The following is a 19,332-nucleotide window of genomic DNA, read 5'->3' as shown; positions in this document are numbered from 1 at the left end:
GAACTCATTCAAGGGCCTCTGGCGTGCAGAGTGCTCTTTCCCCAACACCCACCCGACCAGGCCACCCCCACCCTAAAACTCATTAAAGGCTCCCCATGGCCTAAAGCTACAGCCCCCTAAATAAGATTTTGGGGAAAAGGGCTAGAACTTTTGTGTTTAGCTTTTCTTTCTGGTCCTTTTTTATTTATTTATTTGTTTGTTTGTCTGTTTATCTATGACATGAGGTATAGTATTTTAACACAGTAGTACATACATATCATTTGTAAATAAACAAGTATGCAAATGCACACTCAAAAAAAAAAGTTTACCCATAGGGGCGCATCACCAAAAGTGTGCAGATTTCCAGCCAAAGGGTTAAATTCAACTCCCCTAGCCAGGCTCATCCCCAGGTGGCAGGTGGGGCTCTGTCCACAGAGAAGACAAGCCAAACTTGCCTGATCTTTAACACCTCTCACTCAGCTAACCAAATCACCAAGTTACTGCTCTAATCCGCAAACACACCTCAAATCCATCCACTGGTCTCCATCTTCACCTCCAAGAACTCAGCCAGACCACCGTGTTCTCTCACACAGACCACTTGCCAATGCCCTCACATCTGCCTGGGGCTCCCACAAGCCATTTTCCATACAGCTTGCCATAGTAATCTATTCAAAATGTGAAGGTAATCATTTCCCATGCCTTCTTAAACCTTTAAGTGGGCTCCTTGACCCTCTTAGGACAAGAAAACCACACGGCCCGGCCTCAGCTCTCTTCTCCCTGCCCTCTGCATTCCAGCACATGGAATGCCCCTGATCCTCCCTCCCCCGAGTTCACACCTATTTTCACCCTTCACATTCACCAATGTACTTCAGGAAGCCTTCCCAAAACCCTACAGGAAACCTGGTTTCGCTGTTACGCTCCATGAAACACTCTACATGCTTTTGCAGCATTTGTATTATTCATTCTTCCAATAATGGATCCTGTAATAAGTTGTTTAATGAATATGTCCCCTTCCAGATGCAAACCCAGGGACTGCATCATATTCATCACAGCTGCACCCCCGCTCCCCAGCTTTGGGCCTGGCTCCGGATCAGAGCTCCAGACATTTGCTACATGGTGAGCCAATCAATCTTTCATCCCGTTGTCCTCTGCACAGTACACTCCGGCCCACAGGAAAAATTTGCCACACACCCCAAAAGCTAAGGTGCCTAATTGCTCCCACAGTTCCTCTGACTTGTAGGATCTCCCATCTCAAGATTCAGCCTGCCCTGCCCGCTATGCTCTGTGTCATCCTGGGCACAGTATGGGCAAGCATGGCCACTGCCCTTGCTCTAGCACACTGCCTTGTTTATACACCGGCCTTCCTGCCAGCCTAGGAGCACCTGGAGGACAGGGCCAAGTCTCGTCTTTCATCTCTAAAGGACCTGAGAGCACCCTACCTGACTTTGTCCAATATGTGACCTATGTCGGCTCATTTGCATAATATACCCCCTTTATCCCTGAAGATGTTTTCGACCACACTCCCTCTTTCCACCCTTCTTTCAAGAGAATAATAATAATAGTATAACGACGCCTCCTAAAGGTTTTCCCACCCACAACACCTAGTCAAGCCTGCCCCACCCCCCCGAAAAGGAAGCCAAGGTGCAGCCGATGGGAGCCAAATGGCCACACGACACTGGTACCCACAGCTCCGCATCGGCAGCGGCTGCAAAGGGCAAGGACCTGCCCCCACTTCAGACACTCCTGCTGCATAAGAAACAGGTGCTAGTGCTGACTTAAAACCATCTCACCAAGGAGGAGAGGACAGTGGGAGAGGAAGCAATCAAGAGACAGAACTTTGTCTGCCAAACACACTTAAGAACATTCTGAAATCACAATGGCCTTTGATCAGCCCTGCCTCAGTCAAGCAAGGCTTTTGAATTTCAGAAAGTACCAGGCGTGGGTTTCCAAAATCTAATGTGGGCCTCCACATCACTTGGTGCTTGGTCTTCCACTCCTTCCTCCTCCCCTTCTCTTACAGTGAAGTGGCTAAGATGTCAGCCAAGGGGAGATCCCGTCTCCATCTCCATGAAGCTGTCTGGTGTCAGAGCAGCGGCAGCTTCCAGCTTGGGAATTCGGACAGGCCCACCTCAGACCTCCCTCTGCTCTGTAGGGCCCACAGGGCAGCCAGGGCGCATATCCTGTGCAGGCTGAGACCCTCAGTCCACAGTGCCAAATCACCACCGGAGGCACTTCTTCATCTAAGCTCCAGACTCTGCATTTCGGGCAGGCCTTAGCTCCTTGACCACCAATCTCCCTCCGTGGGAAGCTCTGTCTAAATCAGAAAGTCAATCTGTACAGCTCAAATGTTTTCCTGATCTGGTTCCTCCTGCTCCACTTTGGCTAACATCTCAGGAACCTTTGGTCAGGCCACTATTTAGCTCTTGACAGTAAAAGCAGCTCCCGTATATAAAGCGCTAACCAGCCCCCAGGCACTGTGTTAAGCAGTTTATGAACGCCGTCACATGCAATCCTTGCAACACCCCTGTAAGGTAAATACTTATATTATATCACCCCACTTCACAGACTGGGAAATTGAGGACTAGCAAAGTTAAGTGAACTTCCTGAGGTCACGCATCTAGGAAATTATTAGGCCAGAAATAAAACTCTAAGACTGCCTGCCTCCTAAGCCTATTCTCTCAAACCCTAAGTACTGCTGCTTCCCATCACGTACTCCCTCATTCTTCCTCAATCTACAGAAGGGGAAACCAAGGCATGAAGCTGCAAGGCAACTGGTCTAAGTTCACATTCAGCTAATAAGCACCAAGCTAAGAACTAGAAGCCAGGTCTCTCCTGCTATACCTGGAACATTCACACTCACTGTCAGCTGTTCTCTCTCCTGCCCCAATTACCCCATCAAAAAGAAAACCAATCCAAACTCGGAGGCCAAAGAGAGATCCCTAACATGATGCAACCTGAAAAGAGCAGGCCACTTCCTCTCCAGCGCCTGTTCCCTAACTGTACCGTGGACTCACTGGCTCTCTCTGTCCCTTATCCTTTCTTCTACCCTCTCTGAAAAGACCGAGTCAGCTCTGGTAAGGTTTAGAAGCAAGGACCCGCAGCCTCAGCACAAAATGAAGTGTGTCTCCCTGTGACCTGCACTCACCAGGGACTTGCCTCAGAGAAATTCAAGAAACCCAATTCGGAAACTAAAGATATGAGTCATACCTTTTTATTTATTTATTTGGGGGGGGAGGGGAAGAAGCTGAAGAAATTACCTTCGCTTACAGAGAGGGCAATTGAGGCAATGATCAGTGGCAGCAAGCTGGTCAAGGCCCCACACTGCTGGGGAAGCTGGGGAAGAGGGATTGGGCAGATGGGGGGAGAACTTCCTCAGAACCCACATGCTCCTGATCTCTTATCATGTACCTGTCTGAAGAGCTAGGAGAATCTGCTGCATTTCCTTAGGAGGCAAGCCCTCATCTCTTTCTCTCTATATTTATTCCTTTGGCTTTCAAATCCAGAAAATTTCACCAAGAAAAAAAAAAAAAGCAGGCACAGGCAAAAAGGAGCCCCATTTGTCACAACAGTTGAAGCTCCCTCATCAAGCAACCGAGGTCGAAACTGGCTCCTAATTAATATTAACCCTCCAAATCAAAGTCATGCTCAGAAAACCTAGGATGAAGAGACACAGGGCGGGAGGACAGTCGCCAATTTTCTTTTTACTTCATCTGGAAAATTAAGAGCACCGCTGATTTGAACAAGAAATCATCAAGGAAAGCAATCACAACTCCGCACGGCCCGTAACTCGATGGACTTGGCTGTGTAGCCTGCCACTTTCATGCGCTGAAATTAAAATGATTGTGGCAAGAATAGCAATGATGGCATGGGTTTGGCCCTCTTCCTCCATCCTTAGAAAACATAAAAGCCCCCACAGAAGATTCTAAAGGAGATCAGGCAAGGGGTCCTCCTTATTTGTCAAAATAAACCAGCAGAAAACTGGTCAAAGACTCCACCTCGGTTCTTCAGATGAGGGTGTCCCCCCCAGACTCCACTTCGAAGGATCATGAAGAGGCAGTGAACGCAGAGCATCACACTGCAGTGGGGCGGGGGGGCCTGGAGACCCTCCACTCCAAATCCAACACTTACTTGCTCTTTCTGCATTAATTACAATAAACTGCTTCATAGCCTAGCGATCACTTAATGAAGCAGCAAATATGGCTTTTTCCTTATAATTAGTCAATGTAATCTACTACTATTCCCCACCTCCTGGCCACCCCTTTCCATTCTCTACACACTAATATTCATACACGCCCCATCCCTTCCCGGGATCCACTTATCATCATATTATATCCCATCCTTGACAAAAACCTGGTAAACTCCACCCGACAGACATGAAGTAGAGGGGACTGACTGGTTTGCAAATGGAACAAAGAGATGTGCACATGCACTACAGCGTCTGGGGACTTCACCGACCCTGAGAGAGTAGGTCTGAGGGTCAGAGACCCACCAGGCCGATGGCTGGACTGTGGGCATTTCCTGGAGCTCTACCAAACTCATTCCACTCTCACGATGGGGCTCACAGGTCGGTGGATCAAAACCTAACATCCCACGTCTCCGAGTAAAAGTCACTTTGAAAAGGGAACACTTAACACACATCCCAACCGCCTCCCTCCCTCCCAGTTGTCCTCACTCATAGCTGGGAACCTTTCATTGCCTTGGAGTTATTCCTCCGTTGGAGCATCTCCTAAATCTCTTCTACCACCTTACCCTGTGCTTCCGGGTACCACCACCAAGCGTCGGCAGAACAAATCCACCTTGAAAGGCTTGCGGACACCATCTGAGGTTCCCGGCTAAATACAAGTATTTACCTGCTGCTGAAAATTCGAAATTAGAGTTTTGTGAAATGCTAAAACTGCCCTGATGCATGCAGATTAAGGCTAACGACAACTCCTTCTCAGTCTGCTTTTGTCTATTCCTCTGTCGCTAATGATTCACTAGCTAATTTCAGGTAGCCTCTTCTCCAGCAAAAGCAGAACACCTTGTATCTTTCTCATATAAAAAAAAAAAAAAAAAAAAGCCTTATTATGGGAATTAACATGTTCTAAGTGTTAACCATATACCAGGTACCTTACTTATGGTGTCTCATGTCATACCCACAACTCTACTATCCCCATTATTTAGCTGCAGAATTGAAGCTCAGAAAGGTTTAAATATCTTCCTGAGGTCACAGATGTGGTGGCAGCACTAAGATTCAAACCAGGTCCCTTGAGCCCAGAGGCTGTGCTCTTACCAACCACATGCTCCATTGGGATTCAGCACACTCACATGTCTGAATCCAAATTACACCACGATTCTACCCAAGTTGTATACGTTCACGCACATCCACACACATTCGCGTGTGCATATATACTCTTTTGTATTCCCCCATTACATGAGAAAAAAATACGTAAGGCAGTAGATTCTAGCACTTACAAAAATTCTCCAACCACCAAGGCAGATGGTCAGCATTTGGCCAAACTTGCTGCAGGATGCCACTCTTCCTAACAACACTATAACTCACACATCCACAGCGCTTCCTGTGTGCCAGACACCCTTCTAAGCACTTTACACGTCAACTCACGTAACCCTCACAGCAAACCCATGAAGGAGACACCGTTATGATCTCCGTTTTACAGATGACAAAACTACGGCGGAGATTATTTAGGTAACTCGCTCGAGGCCACACATCCACTAAGTGGCAGATCACCTAGCTCTAGAGCCCATGCTCTTAAACACTAAGCCGAACCACCTCCATAGAAAGTAAGAAAAATAATACAGTCAGTGATTAAATGCAGGGGAGGGATGGAATGGAATAGGGCCTACATCTGGAGCTTTCTTTTCCCGTATTTTCAGGCCCTTACCTGACACCAACTCATTCACAAGCTGGTTTCGTGATTTCTCTATCACGAACAATTGTTCTTTTCAAGCTCTCGTGTCACTATCTGAGATGAGAGCCCAGAAGGCCTGAGGAACTGGTCTCCGGGCAGATTTTAAAGCCCCTGCACATGGGGAGGTGTTTGGGGATGCTTGAGTTCAAACCCACAAAGCACTTCCTCGACACTTGGGGTTTCGTCTGGACACCCTGAAAAATGGTCATTTCCCAATAACACAATCGGTCCTTCTCCTGAGACGCCCAGAGAGGTCTGATCGTCCTCTCGCCATCATCTCTTTACAGCCTGGGGAAGAACTCAGGTGACCGTTTCCACTGTACCTCGTGCACTAACCCACTGGGATCGTGAAGAGGGGCTGCTAGGAGAGCTGAGGCTGTGAATGCGCGGGCTTTGAACAAACAGGGCGATGGGGTGATAACAGCAAGCCCAACATGCTAACGTGGCAGCGTGCCAAACACAAGCCGCCCAGGCAGGACTCGTGCTCCAAAGAACTTTAATTGAATTCTTTCAGGAGGTACAGTAGGAAAATTCATAATGAAGTCCACCCCCCAGACTATGTCAGTCAGTTTTACAGTTGTGTGGATCCAGTGAAAAAGCATTTTTAACAAGGCTATGAGACGCATATGGACACTGCTTGAACACTGTGTACTGCGGGGAAAAACAACGATCAAATGCATAGATTTTATTTTTATTTTCAAAACGATATAAGTAAGGCATTCTGCCATAATCAGTTTTACTACCCCTATTAGTATAGGAAAACAAGTTCTGAACCTGGCTCCCTAGTGAAAAATGCAAAATTTGTATAATTAAAATTATACTTGTGAAATTCAAACACACTTTAATTTCCTAAGGGCCCCCTAATCAAGTCAGAAGTTCTTACTAAAACCAATTATCTGCTTTGAAAACAGAAGAGGAAACATATACATGTAGCAGTCTTATGGAGATTCACAGCCCAATTTTTTCCTAGGTTCAAGCATCCTTATTTGGTCCTTTTTTCCCCAGGTGGAAGAGACAGTGAATCTACCAGTTGGTTTTTATTAAGTGTTATGTAAGTTTAAACATTTTTATCTGTTTGTTTGTTTGACTTTAGCTATAAAAAAATGACATATTTGAGAGATATCCCATAGGGAACTGAGTTGAAAAGAAGACATGCATCAATACACGCTATAGTTCCAGCCACCAACCCCACTCCAGGTCCCCATCTAGCTTTCTTCCTTAAGATCTCACAGCAGTTTCTAAACACTTACCATTTAGAATGCTCACTCTAGTGCCACGATGGAAAATAAGACGGACGATACCAGCTCCGTTTCTGGAACAGGCTAAACCAGGCACTCCCAAGGTCCTAACCAGTAAGGCAGCAACACCCAGGTTTCCCGCTTCCTTACCAGGTTATCCAACCCAAATGTTGCATCTTTTCTTTAGTAACTGAAAATTCTCGCACGTGAGCAACATAGAAATATAGAATACTCTCCAAGGCACTAAAATATTGAAGAAGCCGTTGTTGTTATGTTTCATTTATACCATCAATATGAAACATTATCAGGCTAGGGCCTTTTTAAAAAGGGGGAAAAAGTCGTGCGCCAAAGGGTTTCTCTTCCTGCCTCCCCGGAATCCATTTCGGAGACGAGGATATTGACTTTTCGCACTTTTGGCTTTGGTGTTCCAACAGGGCCCAGCTCTGTGATCTCAGCTTCACATGCCACCTACCCAGGCTCCAGCAGGTACCCGGAAGATAAAACAAAATGCTTCCCCATTTAAAACTTTACTTTTCAGTAGGTGGGAATAGACGGAGAATATTGCAGCAAACTGAGCAGAGGTTGGTGTGAAAACTATCACTGGAAGACGCAGGAACAAAGCCTGAGCATGCACAAACACATAGGCACCCACACACGCACGCAGCAAGGCATGGGAACCGCTACTTCAGGGGTTCCTTGGCCCTCCTTCCAACCAGAGAGGTCACCTCGTTAATGTCACTCAGCATCACATTTTGCTACACTAGGTCTTTCTGCAGTCTGTTCCTGCAGGCAGCTGGAAGACGGCTTCCACTGTAAACTTCTGCTCTTTGGGAAATTATCAAAAGCTTTAATTTGGAGAAAAGAAAAAACTTTCGTAGGACCTCTCTGCTCACTCTTTCCCCTCTTCCAGTTTCTTCTCTTCGGTGCTTTATTCAAAATCACTACACACACAAACCATGCTCTGAAAGTCATTACAACATGCCAGCTTAAGAAAAAAAAAAAAAAAAAAAGCTAGTGATTGCAGTGGCCCGTCTATTTGCAATTGCCCAAAGAGAATAATTCATTTCAGTGGAGGATACCGCTGAAGCCCTGAATACATTCCAACACTGTTTTCTGCCCTTCAAAACAATAAAAATGTAAAAACCCAGACGAGAGAAGGCCCGAGGTGGCAGGAACGAGCCTCTCTTGACCCCTGAGGAATTTATTCTCCTGGATCTTCTAAAGCACTCTCTCCCCAGAATGCATCATCAAGACCATTTTATTAGATTTTTCTAAACCCTTGAAATTGTCACATAATTGAAACAGAAACAGCAATTTAGAGCTCTGAATGGATTTCTTAAAAAGAAGACGCTGGACTGGCCCAACATCTCCTCCTTGGCGGCTGTCACCCCTAACCTAAATTTAAGGCCCTTGCGCACAAAACCCTATTTGTCTTTTAAATCCTCCCGTATCATAAAAGTTACACATTCCCCTAATGCCTTAGATTTCAGGACATTTGGGAGAAACTCATCCCAGACAACAGGCTAAAAAAAGAATCCATTAGCATTAACTTGCCTGTCACAGCCAGTGACAAATAAATGAATGTGATGCTTTCAGATCAGTCATTGGTGGAACTACCCCCAGGCAGATAAAGACCAGGACTGGGAGAGAGAAGGCTCATGGGGAGACCTTTCACACAGCGGTGTCTTAGCTGTCCCCTAGCTGCGCCCCAGGACTTCATTCTCAGAAGCAGCAAAAACACGGCACCAGATATGGAAAAGGAAATGAATTCCCAATGCCCACTGAGCATCCCCAAGAGAAAGGACGCACGCCATCTCCCCTTCAAGAGCCAGAACCCCAGGAGCAGGCCAAGCCACTGACACATGCTGTTCTTCCCATCACCCCTTAGAAAGGGGCGACAGTACCAAGCAACCTATGAGCTAAGTAAGGTTCTCCGATGATCTGGGCAGTGCCACCTTTGGAGACAGTAGCAGATAACTAATGCTTACACTGGATCCACTAAGTGCAGATATCCCCCTAGGCCCTTCATTTAATCCCCTTAACAATTCTATGATGTAGGTACTGTTTAACACCTCCATTTTACAGATGAAAAAATGGAGGCACAAAACCATCAAGTGGTTTGTCTGAAATTCCATAGCTGGTAAATGGCATTTAACGATGCTAAATGGGTTCTAACAAAATGGGCAACAGAAAATTAACCTTAAGCCTCTTGGTCAGACTATTAACAAATTCTACTCCTCAACCTGAGGATTTTACAGCAGTTGGACAAAATGCAAGAACTTAAAAATCTACCTATTTGTGTTGGGAGTTAGCGGGGCTTAGTGGTTAAGGCAGCAAGAACACAGGATTCTGACAGACTTTGGTCCAAATGCCAACCCTGACATTTACTGGTTCTGTGGCCCCAGGAAAGCTGCTTACCCTCCCTACACCTCAATTTACCCATCTGTCAAATGGAGATGATACCCACAAAGGGCTGCTGTAAGGATTCAAGGAGACTAAACACACATAGAGGCTTAGTATGGTGCCTCCAACACAGTGACTCACAATAAGCAACAGCCATTATTTTGAGTTAGGATTTTTCTTTTCGATTATTGATTATTGATTATCTCAAAACTAAAACAAAGAAGTATAGCAGCCAGAAACCCACTCTGAGAATAACTTTCCCAGTGGTTGGGAGCTTGATGCTATCCATCCTTGAAAGAGAGAAAGAGTGGGGACACCTTATTGTATTTGGGGCCCAGCGGGATACCTGCCCCAGCTGGACCAACAATCCTAGGCTACTGCTAGGAGTAGTAGAGTGTACCACAGAGTGCTTGGGCCCAAGACCTCACTTGCTTACACCTCTCCTATCACACAGAAGGCAGAGGCTGTGATTCTGAAATCTCATATTCCTCACTCCAGGCAGCCCGAGCAGACACTGCCTATGAAGTCCCTTGTCAGGCGGCTTTGGGCCACAGGGCACATGCACTGGTGTCCTACAGACAATCTGTGATTTCCATACCAAGAAATCGCATCTGTCTACACACAGTAAGATCGCAGCTCGGAAAAGGACAAAGTATAGAGCTTTTGAATTTTGTCTATATCACAGCCCCTTGTTAAGGAGGCAAAGAGGAAGGGAGAAGGTAGAAAAAAGCAAACAACAGAGTTGTTTGTAGCGGCCACATATCCCAAAGAGCTGGGGTGGAATCTGCCAAGAAGATCACTCCCAAAGAAGGACCCATAGCCAGAGAGGACGCTGTATGAATTTCGCTGAAGGCATAAGTCCAGGGTGAGAAGCTCTCCATGAAATTGCATCAGACGTAGTCCTATCAGTGACCCCAGCTTCTAAATTGGTCCCGAAGAGTTCAGCATATCATACGGAGCATCCCTATGATCCTGCACTCACACAACAGGTTCCCCAGCACCTGCCAAGTACAAACTCATTTGCTTTGCCTGGCATTCAAGGCCTTCCACAACCTACTCTTCAAGCCTCGCCCAGAGCACTCTCAGCACACACCCTTTGCTACAGCTGTGCGTCCTGATCTCTCTGAGACCCTGGTGGGAAGAACTGCATTCCTGCCATTTTTCCTTCCTACCTGCTCTTCAGGATCTGGGGCAAAGAGCACCTCCTCCAAGAAGCTGTCTCCACTCTTTCTTCCTCTAAATGCTCTTTCTCTTACTGTGCATCCTCTCCTGTACGCAGGCAGCACCCCTCCTACCAACATGGAGGTAAGACCCTTGAAGACAAGAACTAGCTCTCCTCTGTCACCTTGCATTTACTGTATCTCAACGGAGATCCAAGGTGTGCAAAAGAGCACTATTAAAAGCTAAGGGGGTTTTTTTCTTAGTAAAATATGTTTATGCCTTTACAGTTTACTGTCAGTGGAAGCACTAAGGCATGAACCTAAATAATCATAAAACTCAGAATAAAGTGCCTACCATAGTCCCTAGTGCTGAGAAGGAACTTGTTCAACAATTATTGAGTACTTAAAGCGGCGACTGAATATATGAAAACGTATGGTCCATCCCCATCCCTCCCATCATTCTTATCCTGCTTGGTTTTCACACCTACAAGCATGTCATATACTTATCCATTTGCTCATTGCTTACTTACCCCACTAGAGTGAAAGCTCCAAGAGGGCAGGGACTTTGTCTTACTCTCCACACTACACCCAGAACCACACACAGTACCTGGCACATAATGACTGGTGAATAAATGAATGAATGAGTACTTAGCACAATGCCTAATGGGTGTAGCAATAAGCTTTTGCTAACTGATTACTTTTGGGAGGACCATAACCAAAGAAAAGGTAAAGTGCTGTGGAAATCCAAAAAAAGAAGTATTACCACGAGGGAGCAGGAACAGCTCTGCAGAAAAGGTAGCAATTAGGCTGGGCTTTGAAAGAGAGGTCTGTTATGTACGGTAGAGAGAAGAAAGGGCAGTACAGACAGGGATCCACAAAATGACACCTATTCAGAGAAGGGTGACACTCAGTTTCAAGGCAGCAAAAGGTAGACGAGTCGGGAAATAAACTGGAAGAAGACCTCCCGCCCTCCCCCCACGCACACACACAAACACACACCCTGTTCAGATTATAAAAGACCTTACCTATCAAGCTAAGAAGTTTAGACTTTGTTTAGTGGGCACCAGGAAACCATGGAGAGTGTCCTAAATTGTCCCCAAAATGGGGTCCACACAGAGTCAGCAATTAAAGCAATTGAACAAGCTCTTACGAACTGAACCACACCTGAACAAACAAGAGGGCAGAGGTGATGCACTACGTCTTACTGTGTGTTCTCGGGGTTTTCGGCTGGAGAACGGTAGAGTTTAAAAATACAAAATAGGACACGAAGAATAAATGCCGCCTCAAGGGGCACCCGAGATGGTCAGCTGGTTCCTCAGAGAGTGCCCTCCTCCTCCTCCCTTCCTGGGAAGACAGAGAGGTTTCACTTGTCTGCCAAAAACATTTGACATAGAACACAAGAGACTGACCTTAACATTGAAACGAAAGCATGTGAGGAAAGGCAGAATCCAGGGAAAGGACATTTGTAGGACGAGGTGCCCCTCCTCCTGAGCTGACACCTGCTGCTGACTGGAAGGCAGGAAAGAGCTGCGCTCCCAACAAGAAAGAAGCTAAGCCACTAACCCCCCAGGGTCCTCGCCATGTGGACGAGGGCTGCAGGCACACCACCACCTCCCGGCTGGGAACCAGAAACCCACCGCAGGTCTGTTAACTGTGGCTGCCGAGATGACAGCTGCAGATCATCCAAGATGGCAAGACGCTAGAATGACCCGACCCACAGCAGCAGGGGAAGGCCAGATGCCAAAAACTCACCCCTCGCCCTTGAGAAGCTGCCAAGAAACCGCTCCCCCGGAACAGGAGGTGCGTGTGTAAAATGCTCAGGCTGCACTGCACCCATCTGGACGCCTGCTAACAGAGGACCGACCTTGCAGGGAACAGGAAAACCTGGCTTCCAGCTCAACCTTGCCACGACTGAGTCGTGTGACCTGGGGCAACAGACATAACTTCCCTGGGTGTCAGCTGCCTCCACTGTGAAAAAGGCAGGCTGGATTCAATGCATGCATTTAACGGTTGCCAAATGCCAACCATCAACAGCCCCCTGCCATCAAGGAGCTCACATTCCAATTAAGATTTTTTTCTTCAGTCATTTTCACCATCATAGTTTTTTTTATTCTACAAAAATAAGTCTCTTAACAGTATCAGCAGACATTTGTGCAAGGTTCGAGGCAAAGACTTTTTGCATTCACCTTGAAAACAGCTCCAGGTCGGACATTACACTGTTTCAAAGAGGAGGAAACTGAGGCTCAGAAGGGCTTAAGTGATTCGCCCACGGTCACCCAGCTGCAACTTAAGGCAACTGGAAATAGGTCCCCTTTGATCAACAAGAAGATTCTGGCTTCGAAAACTTAAGGAGGAAAATGGCAACTGAGGGCAGTGGGGAATGCTTTATTATACACAAGGATAATTAAGGCAGATGGTGCGTTACGCCCAGACTCATTCTTGCCACAAGCTGCTAGGCAGTCTCTTGGTTTCTCCACACTAGAAAGAGAACCCACAAGCTTGAGCAAAACTCTTCCAGGCAGCCAACACATCTGCCCAAAGGGAAGATAGGATATGACATGACTGATCCCAATCATCTCCGTTTCTCCAACGGCTTCAAATTAAGTCATCTTTGTGGAGTAGCATGACCATTTTAATTTTTAAAAGGATGGGGGGAGGGGGGACTCTTACATATTTCACAAAATGAAATAATCATCCGGAGAAACAGAAAGATACAGAACAGAACGATCTTCTTCTCATCAAAATGTACTCCACTAATTAACGGCCACTGGTCTCCAAAGAGTCGCCCCTCGACTAGTTAATAAAGCCCCATTATATTTCACTTGAGATGTGAACATTTACATCGCAAAGGGAGATAAATGAACTGCAGGATTCAAAAACCTTCCTTCGGTCGCTCATTAAAATTCTGGTCAAAACAGATTTTTATTTATATGATACATTAAAGAATATTATGACAGTACTAATATGAAATCTGTTCTTCACTGCCACGGATTTTCTTTCGTGTTAAGTTACCGTTTCTTTCCACTAGTCTTGTTTTAACACCTCCACGGAATATTTCTCTGGTGAGTGTTAGCAAGGAGAGACGGCCAGAAAGCAGAGAAATGAATTTTAACCGAAACACACGCTGACATTTCATTTACAAGCTCCTCACCCAGTCCACGAGGAGGGGCACAGTTCACCTTGCCCCTGGGACCCTCACACACACACACAGGAGTTTTACTGAAGGGACATAAACAATAAATAAATAAGGCTTGACTTAAAGTTCTATACTCCTGCCAGCCAGGTTTTGGCCTCCAACACTAACTTCAGTCTGAAATGCCCACGGCCAGGCTCAAATTCCATCAGAAAATAACCATGGACAAGGAAGGCACTTTCTCTCCACCCTGCCCGACTCCCAACCACCATACACCCCAATTCCCCAGTTGTCTCACTGGGGCTGAGAAACTCCAGAACCATCTGAAAGGGTGCCCTGAGGGATCAGATGGAGAGACACTACCAGACAGTGTCACACAATGGAATGACATCACGGGGCTTGGGCAAATCACCCAACCATGGAACTTCGAAGTCCTGAGATGCTAGCTGTGGTTCTGCTCCTCACAGCCAGATGACCACTCTGAGCGGCCTCCCCTTCCATAACAGAGAAGAGTTACAACGTGATACCCCCAGAGGACAGCACACTGGCAGAGGGCCCAGATCTGGAGCCAGGTTACCTGGGCGGGTCCCTTGCACCACTTCTCAACACATTTGCACCTTGGTGTCTCCGTCTATAAAATGGAGATAATACTACTACCTATCTCATAGGGCCTAGTGAACACTAAATGAGTTAATACACATTGTGTCCTCACAACAGTGCCTGGCACATAAATTCAAATAACGTCATCATTATTAGTAGACCTCTCACAAGATTGGTGTGAGAGCCTAACAAAAATAACAGTAAAAAGAGTAGGTAACACATAGGTATTATCTGGCACAAGGTCTTTTTTTTAAAGTACTTTACCTTTATTCATTTATTTAATCCACGTAAACACTCAATGAGATGGGGAAACTGAGGTTCAGGGAATTTCAATGATTTGCTCAAACTCACACAACTAATGAAGGGCACAGCCGGGATCTGAAGCCAGGCTGTCGAGGTTGAAAACAATAATAATGATGAAACCAACAGTGATAATGGTGGTGGTGATGGTGATGATGAGTTACGAGGCCCTCGCCCCGTGCCAGGCTCTTTAATCCTTCACAACGACCTTCTGAGGAAGATACTGTCATCACTCCCATTCTACGGATGAGCAAACTGAGACTGAGAGGAGGTAATTTGTTCAATGTCACAGGTCCTGGGATTCAGATGGAGATAATCGGAAAGTCCTTTGTAAAGTGCGTCATAAAAAATAAGGTACTGTTATGAAATCCCTAGAATTCCATGGAAAGATGTCCTCCCCCGGCTGGCTTAATGTTAGTTCACATCTAAAAGTATGACAATTCACCTAAAATATCTCAGACTCTGGGTTGGGGGTGGGGGTTAGGGTGATGGGGAGGATATGTGTGTACACACTTGGACAAGTTTGAAAAATATTCTGTCTCGTTTTCAAATCGAATGTATCGCTGAAAAATCAAACGCCGGAGGATATTAAAATGAAATACTGTCTTCTTGGTTTTCAAAAAGAAAAAAAAAAGCAGGGGTGGGGGTGAGGGGTAAAAACAAGTAGGAGGAGGAAACAGGTCAAACCCATGGTTTGACCCAATCAGGGGTTTTTCCAGTTTTCCTCAAGGGTAATCTGATCCTAGTTCTGGGTGATCAAATGACTAACCTGGAAATTTGAAGATTCACACTTACGGAAGAAACAGCAATTCTTCCAAACCCAGGAAATACTGCTCATTCTGTGAGCCTTCTGAAATGTCAAGGATCACACAGAGTTTGGAAAACAACCTTTCAACAGTTAAGACAGTCTCAAAGTTTGTACTCAATACAGAAATAATCTAACCTCTTTGGCTCATTAATTTTTATTATTTGCTTAAGCGTTAGAAAAAAATGCCTTAAGAAAGTATTTCCCTATATTTACTTAAGAGATTTGTGTTTTCGTGAAAGGAGAGAGAAAGAGAGGAAGGAAGGAAAGAAGGATGGAGAAAGGGCGAGCAAGAAAAAAACGGAAGAATCGCATGGAAAAAAGGAAAAAGGAAGAAAGAAAGGAGGGAGGGAGGGAGGAAGGGAATCGCATAGCAGGCTCAGACCTGAAGTTCTCAAAATATCATCCACAAATGCCAACTTTTTCTTCATTAATTAATGCGCGAAACTATTTCTCCCTTTACACAACTATAAGGTTCCACTTCTGGGAGACTGTACTTAAAGAAATAAACTGAATTTGCTTAAAGCCGCAGCCTTTCCCTTTATGATCTATAATCAGAAGCTTTACCTTTTCCCCTTTCCTCAAAAGAACGCCAAGGCCACAGAATACAGATAAAGTATTCCTTCCAATGTTATAGAGGAAAGAAAAAGTATGATTAAAAAGTGCATATTTACCATGTAAGCCATAAGCCCTTCAGATTTCATCTCAGACGCATGCAGCTGTATTCCCACAGCCACACCTGGCAAGCTCAGTGAAAATTACGTTAGCGACAGACTTCTGAAAAAATTGAAGGCCTATCTCAAGCCTTTAAGCAAGTCTTATAGCACCACTCTAACAAGCTTACAACATTTTCAGAACTTCTCCACCCAGACACCAGCACTTGCACAAAGCAGCAGCACTGTGGGTTTCAAGTGTGCCCCGATTTACCCAACCAGCCTGTAACCAAGACATCCACTGCCTCCTCTGTCAGATTTAGGGCTTCAAAGGTCTATGAAGTTGTTTTTCCAGGAAAGGACAAGCTGTTTACTTAAATTCTATTCCTCCCCATAAACTCCCAATTTTAAGGCCTCAAAAGAGTGCCCTTCAAAAAGAGTCGCAAAGAAATGTCCAACTTTTCCTGATACGATCTCGGCAATGTTTAAAAAATAAATAGAACACTTGCATAAATATCGCAACAGAGAGAGCTGTGTCTTCCCATTAAGAATGAGACGCGTCCTGCCCCAGCTGGATGCTCAGAACCCACCTTAGGGTGGCTAACTTCCAGACACGTGGTTATCTCAGAGCACGTGACCTAGCCTGGCCTCTCACAGCCACAGGCCGTCACCTCGAAGGAACGGTGTGCACCAGGTTTCAATGCATCATTGCTAGTGCTCTGTTTGAAACTTGAAATCCCTGGCAACCATCTCTGAGTGCTAAAATCCTATTACCGCTTCTCCTACTTACCTTGGGTTGCGCTCGACGAGGAAATGCAACTTTGGGGTCAATCTGGGAAAAAAAGGAAAAGTGGGAATCAACTGCAGGACTTTGAGGAAAAAAATATATATATATATGATTAATCGCCTAATTATTAATCACTCATTTCTCAGGCTTATACCCCAGCTTTTAATAACTTCTCAGGCAACTCAAAAATTTTTTTAAAACTTTGACCCAAACTTTACTGGTCCCTCTCAAAATGTCATAAATATAGCTAGCCTTTCTGAAATGTCCTACCATGTATTTCAATGTGTGATGCTGTGAATAAACCAGATCTCTCAGGCCAGGGCTTCTTTTCCACAGACACTGAATAGTAAATGGTACCAGCATCTAATTTGCAATGCATGGCAGGGAGAAAAGATGGAAACATCATCACTGAAAAAAACCATACCCTGAAAATTAAATATAAGAATCTTCCAGCAGGAGGTCACTGGATGGTACATCTCCCCAGTAATAACTCAACAACACAGGAGAGGAAAGAGATTCCAAAAATTTTTTAAATCAACAACATCCAAAAACTCCCCAAAGACATCCAACAAAATACTCTGTTTGAATTAATTCATGCGTCTTTGCAAAAGTAAAGTAACCTAAGATTAATCGAATGAATAATTCCTTCTGTAGTTATATCTCCAAAAAAAAAAGTATGTGTCAAAAACTATGGTGCCTGATTTGGTTCTTAAAAAAATAATAATAATAAATTAAAATAAAAAGAAACACATGAGCTAAGTCCACCTGGATTTTAAAAATCACAGGGGTTAAAAAAATCTATGAGCAACCTAAACCCAAATTAGAAAAGAAAGGCCACTGTGGGGAAAGATTAAAAAGAAAAATTACTGAAAAAAAGAAGTCAGAATGTATTGTAACAATTAGGGTATTCCCCTACCCTAACCCCAATCCCAGTGGAAAAACATCCTCCACCCTAGGTTAGACACAGAACACAGAGTCTCAATCAGGGGCTGGCTTTAAAATTCAAAACAATTCCTACTGAAGCATTTGAATTTAAATAGGCTGACTTAAGGGGGAGAAAGGTGCTGGATAGAAAACATGGGGAGGGAAGAAACAAAAAATATTCTCATTGTTGGTTTTCATTAGAATTCTAAATGTCACGAATCTTTGGGTGAAATTCATTGCGGATAGTGGCATGAATATTTGTACAAGTTATTTATTTATAGGCTATGACTTTCATATTAAAAATTTCCCCTTTCAAAATGTAACTAAACCTTGTTTTCAGTCCTGCCGTGTTAAAAAAAAAAATAGAGTAATGCTTTGGGAAAAAGCACAAAGGGGGGAAAGGCACTCCACAGACTTAACATCCCTAAGGACCCCAGCGGGCAAGACATACAAAAATGTACCACTTTTATTAAGGTAGTTTAAAGACCTAACAAAAGTCTGCAGCATGTTTATTTTCTACCTTTAAAGATCACCTGAGAAATGAGAGATTACTTTTCAAACACTAAAAGAGACCGAAATCTCTGTTCTAGGAAACTACCTTTTCATCAAGATTAACATTACCGCATCTACAGGTGTATTCAGCACTGACTAGAGCTGTCTACGAGAGAAATACAACAGGTGTGGGTTTCCATTCTGTTGACCAAACGTAAGACACATCTGTCTTTTCATAAACACTCTCCCGAGGTCTTTTTTTTTTTAGCTGACCAGCACACAATTGCAATAAGAAGTCATCTTGTTTGTTGGGTAAAAGGTGAGAGACGTGTAGAGAGAGAGGCCAGCAGCCGGACGGGGTGCGGATCAGAAAAGAGAATGGAGTGCTAAAAAAAATGTCTAAAATTACAAAACTGAAAGCCAATTCAGAATCCCTGTATTGCGTGTTGTGATAACAGCGTGCTGTACCACAATGAGAGTTCTTCAGTGTGCAAAGTTTACACGCTGAGGTCTCTAAGGGAGAGAACAGGTCAAGATTAGTATGGCAAATCCCAACCTTTTGCACATCCCTGTCAACTATTTTTTTTTAAACGAACGAAAAAGAAAACTACCAAAAATTAAAACATTAGTTAGTTAGGTACAGCTCTACTTACTGTAGCTACAAATCCTCTAGGAAAAGACTAGGGTACTATTTTGGATGTGAACGGCCGTTACCTAAACAAAGCTTTTAAGGTAACGGTAAACAAGATCCTCTGTTTCCATGTCAATAAACCAACCGCTTCTGCCTCCTGCACTGAACGTTGAAACAAAGTCAAAAGCTAGGTTATACTAAATAATAGTGACCAAAACACGTCTATAAACAGTTAGGGAGGGAAAAACTGCAGGCTTTGCACCAGATACTGAGGGATATGACCCACCAGCCACCTTAGAAACCAAATACTATTTACTC

At 44.7% G+C, this 19,332-nt stretch overlaps 1 protein-coding gene across 5 annotated transcripts in view; it reads right to left on the bottom strand.

Moving 5' to 3' along the window:
- Window positions 1-19,332, bottom strand: part of MSI2 (musashi RNA binding protein 2) — a 375,150-nt gene that overhangs the window by 352,612 nt on the left and 3,206 nt on the right. For all 5 annotated transcript variants that reach the window (XM_039885723.1, XM_039885724.1, XM_039885727.1 and 2 more), the window contains exon 5: window positions 16,971-17,012. In XM_039885723.1, coding sequence (XP_039741657.1) covers window positions 16,971-17,012 — 42 coding nt within the window. The remainder of the gene's footprint in view (window positions 1-16,970; window positions 17,013-19,332) is intronic.

This window comes from Pteropus medius, unplaced genomic scaffold (assembly GCF_902729225.1).
Source record: "Pteropus medius unplaced genomic scaffold, Ma_sr-lr_union100, whole genome shotgun sequence".
In the NCBI taxonomy this organism is placed as follows: Eukaryota; Metazoa; Chordata; class Mammalia; order Chiroptera; family Pteropodidae; genus Pteropus; species Pteropus medius.
The sequence above is the reverse complement of the archived record's forward strand: the minus strand, read 5'-3'. Positions and strand labels throughout refer to the sequence as shown.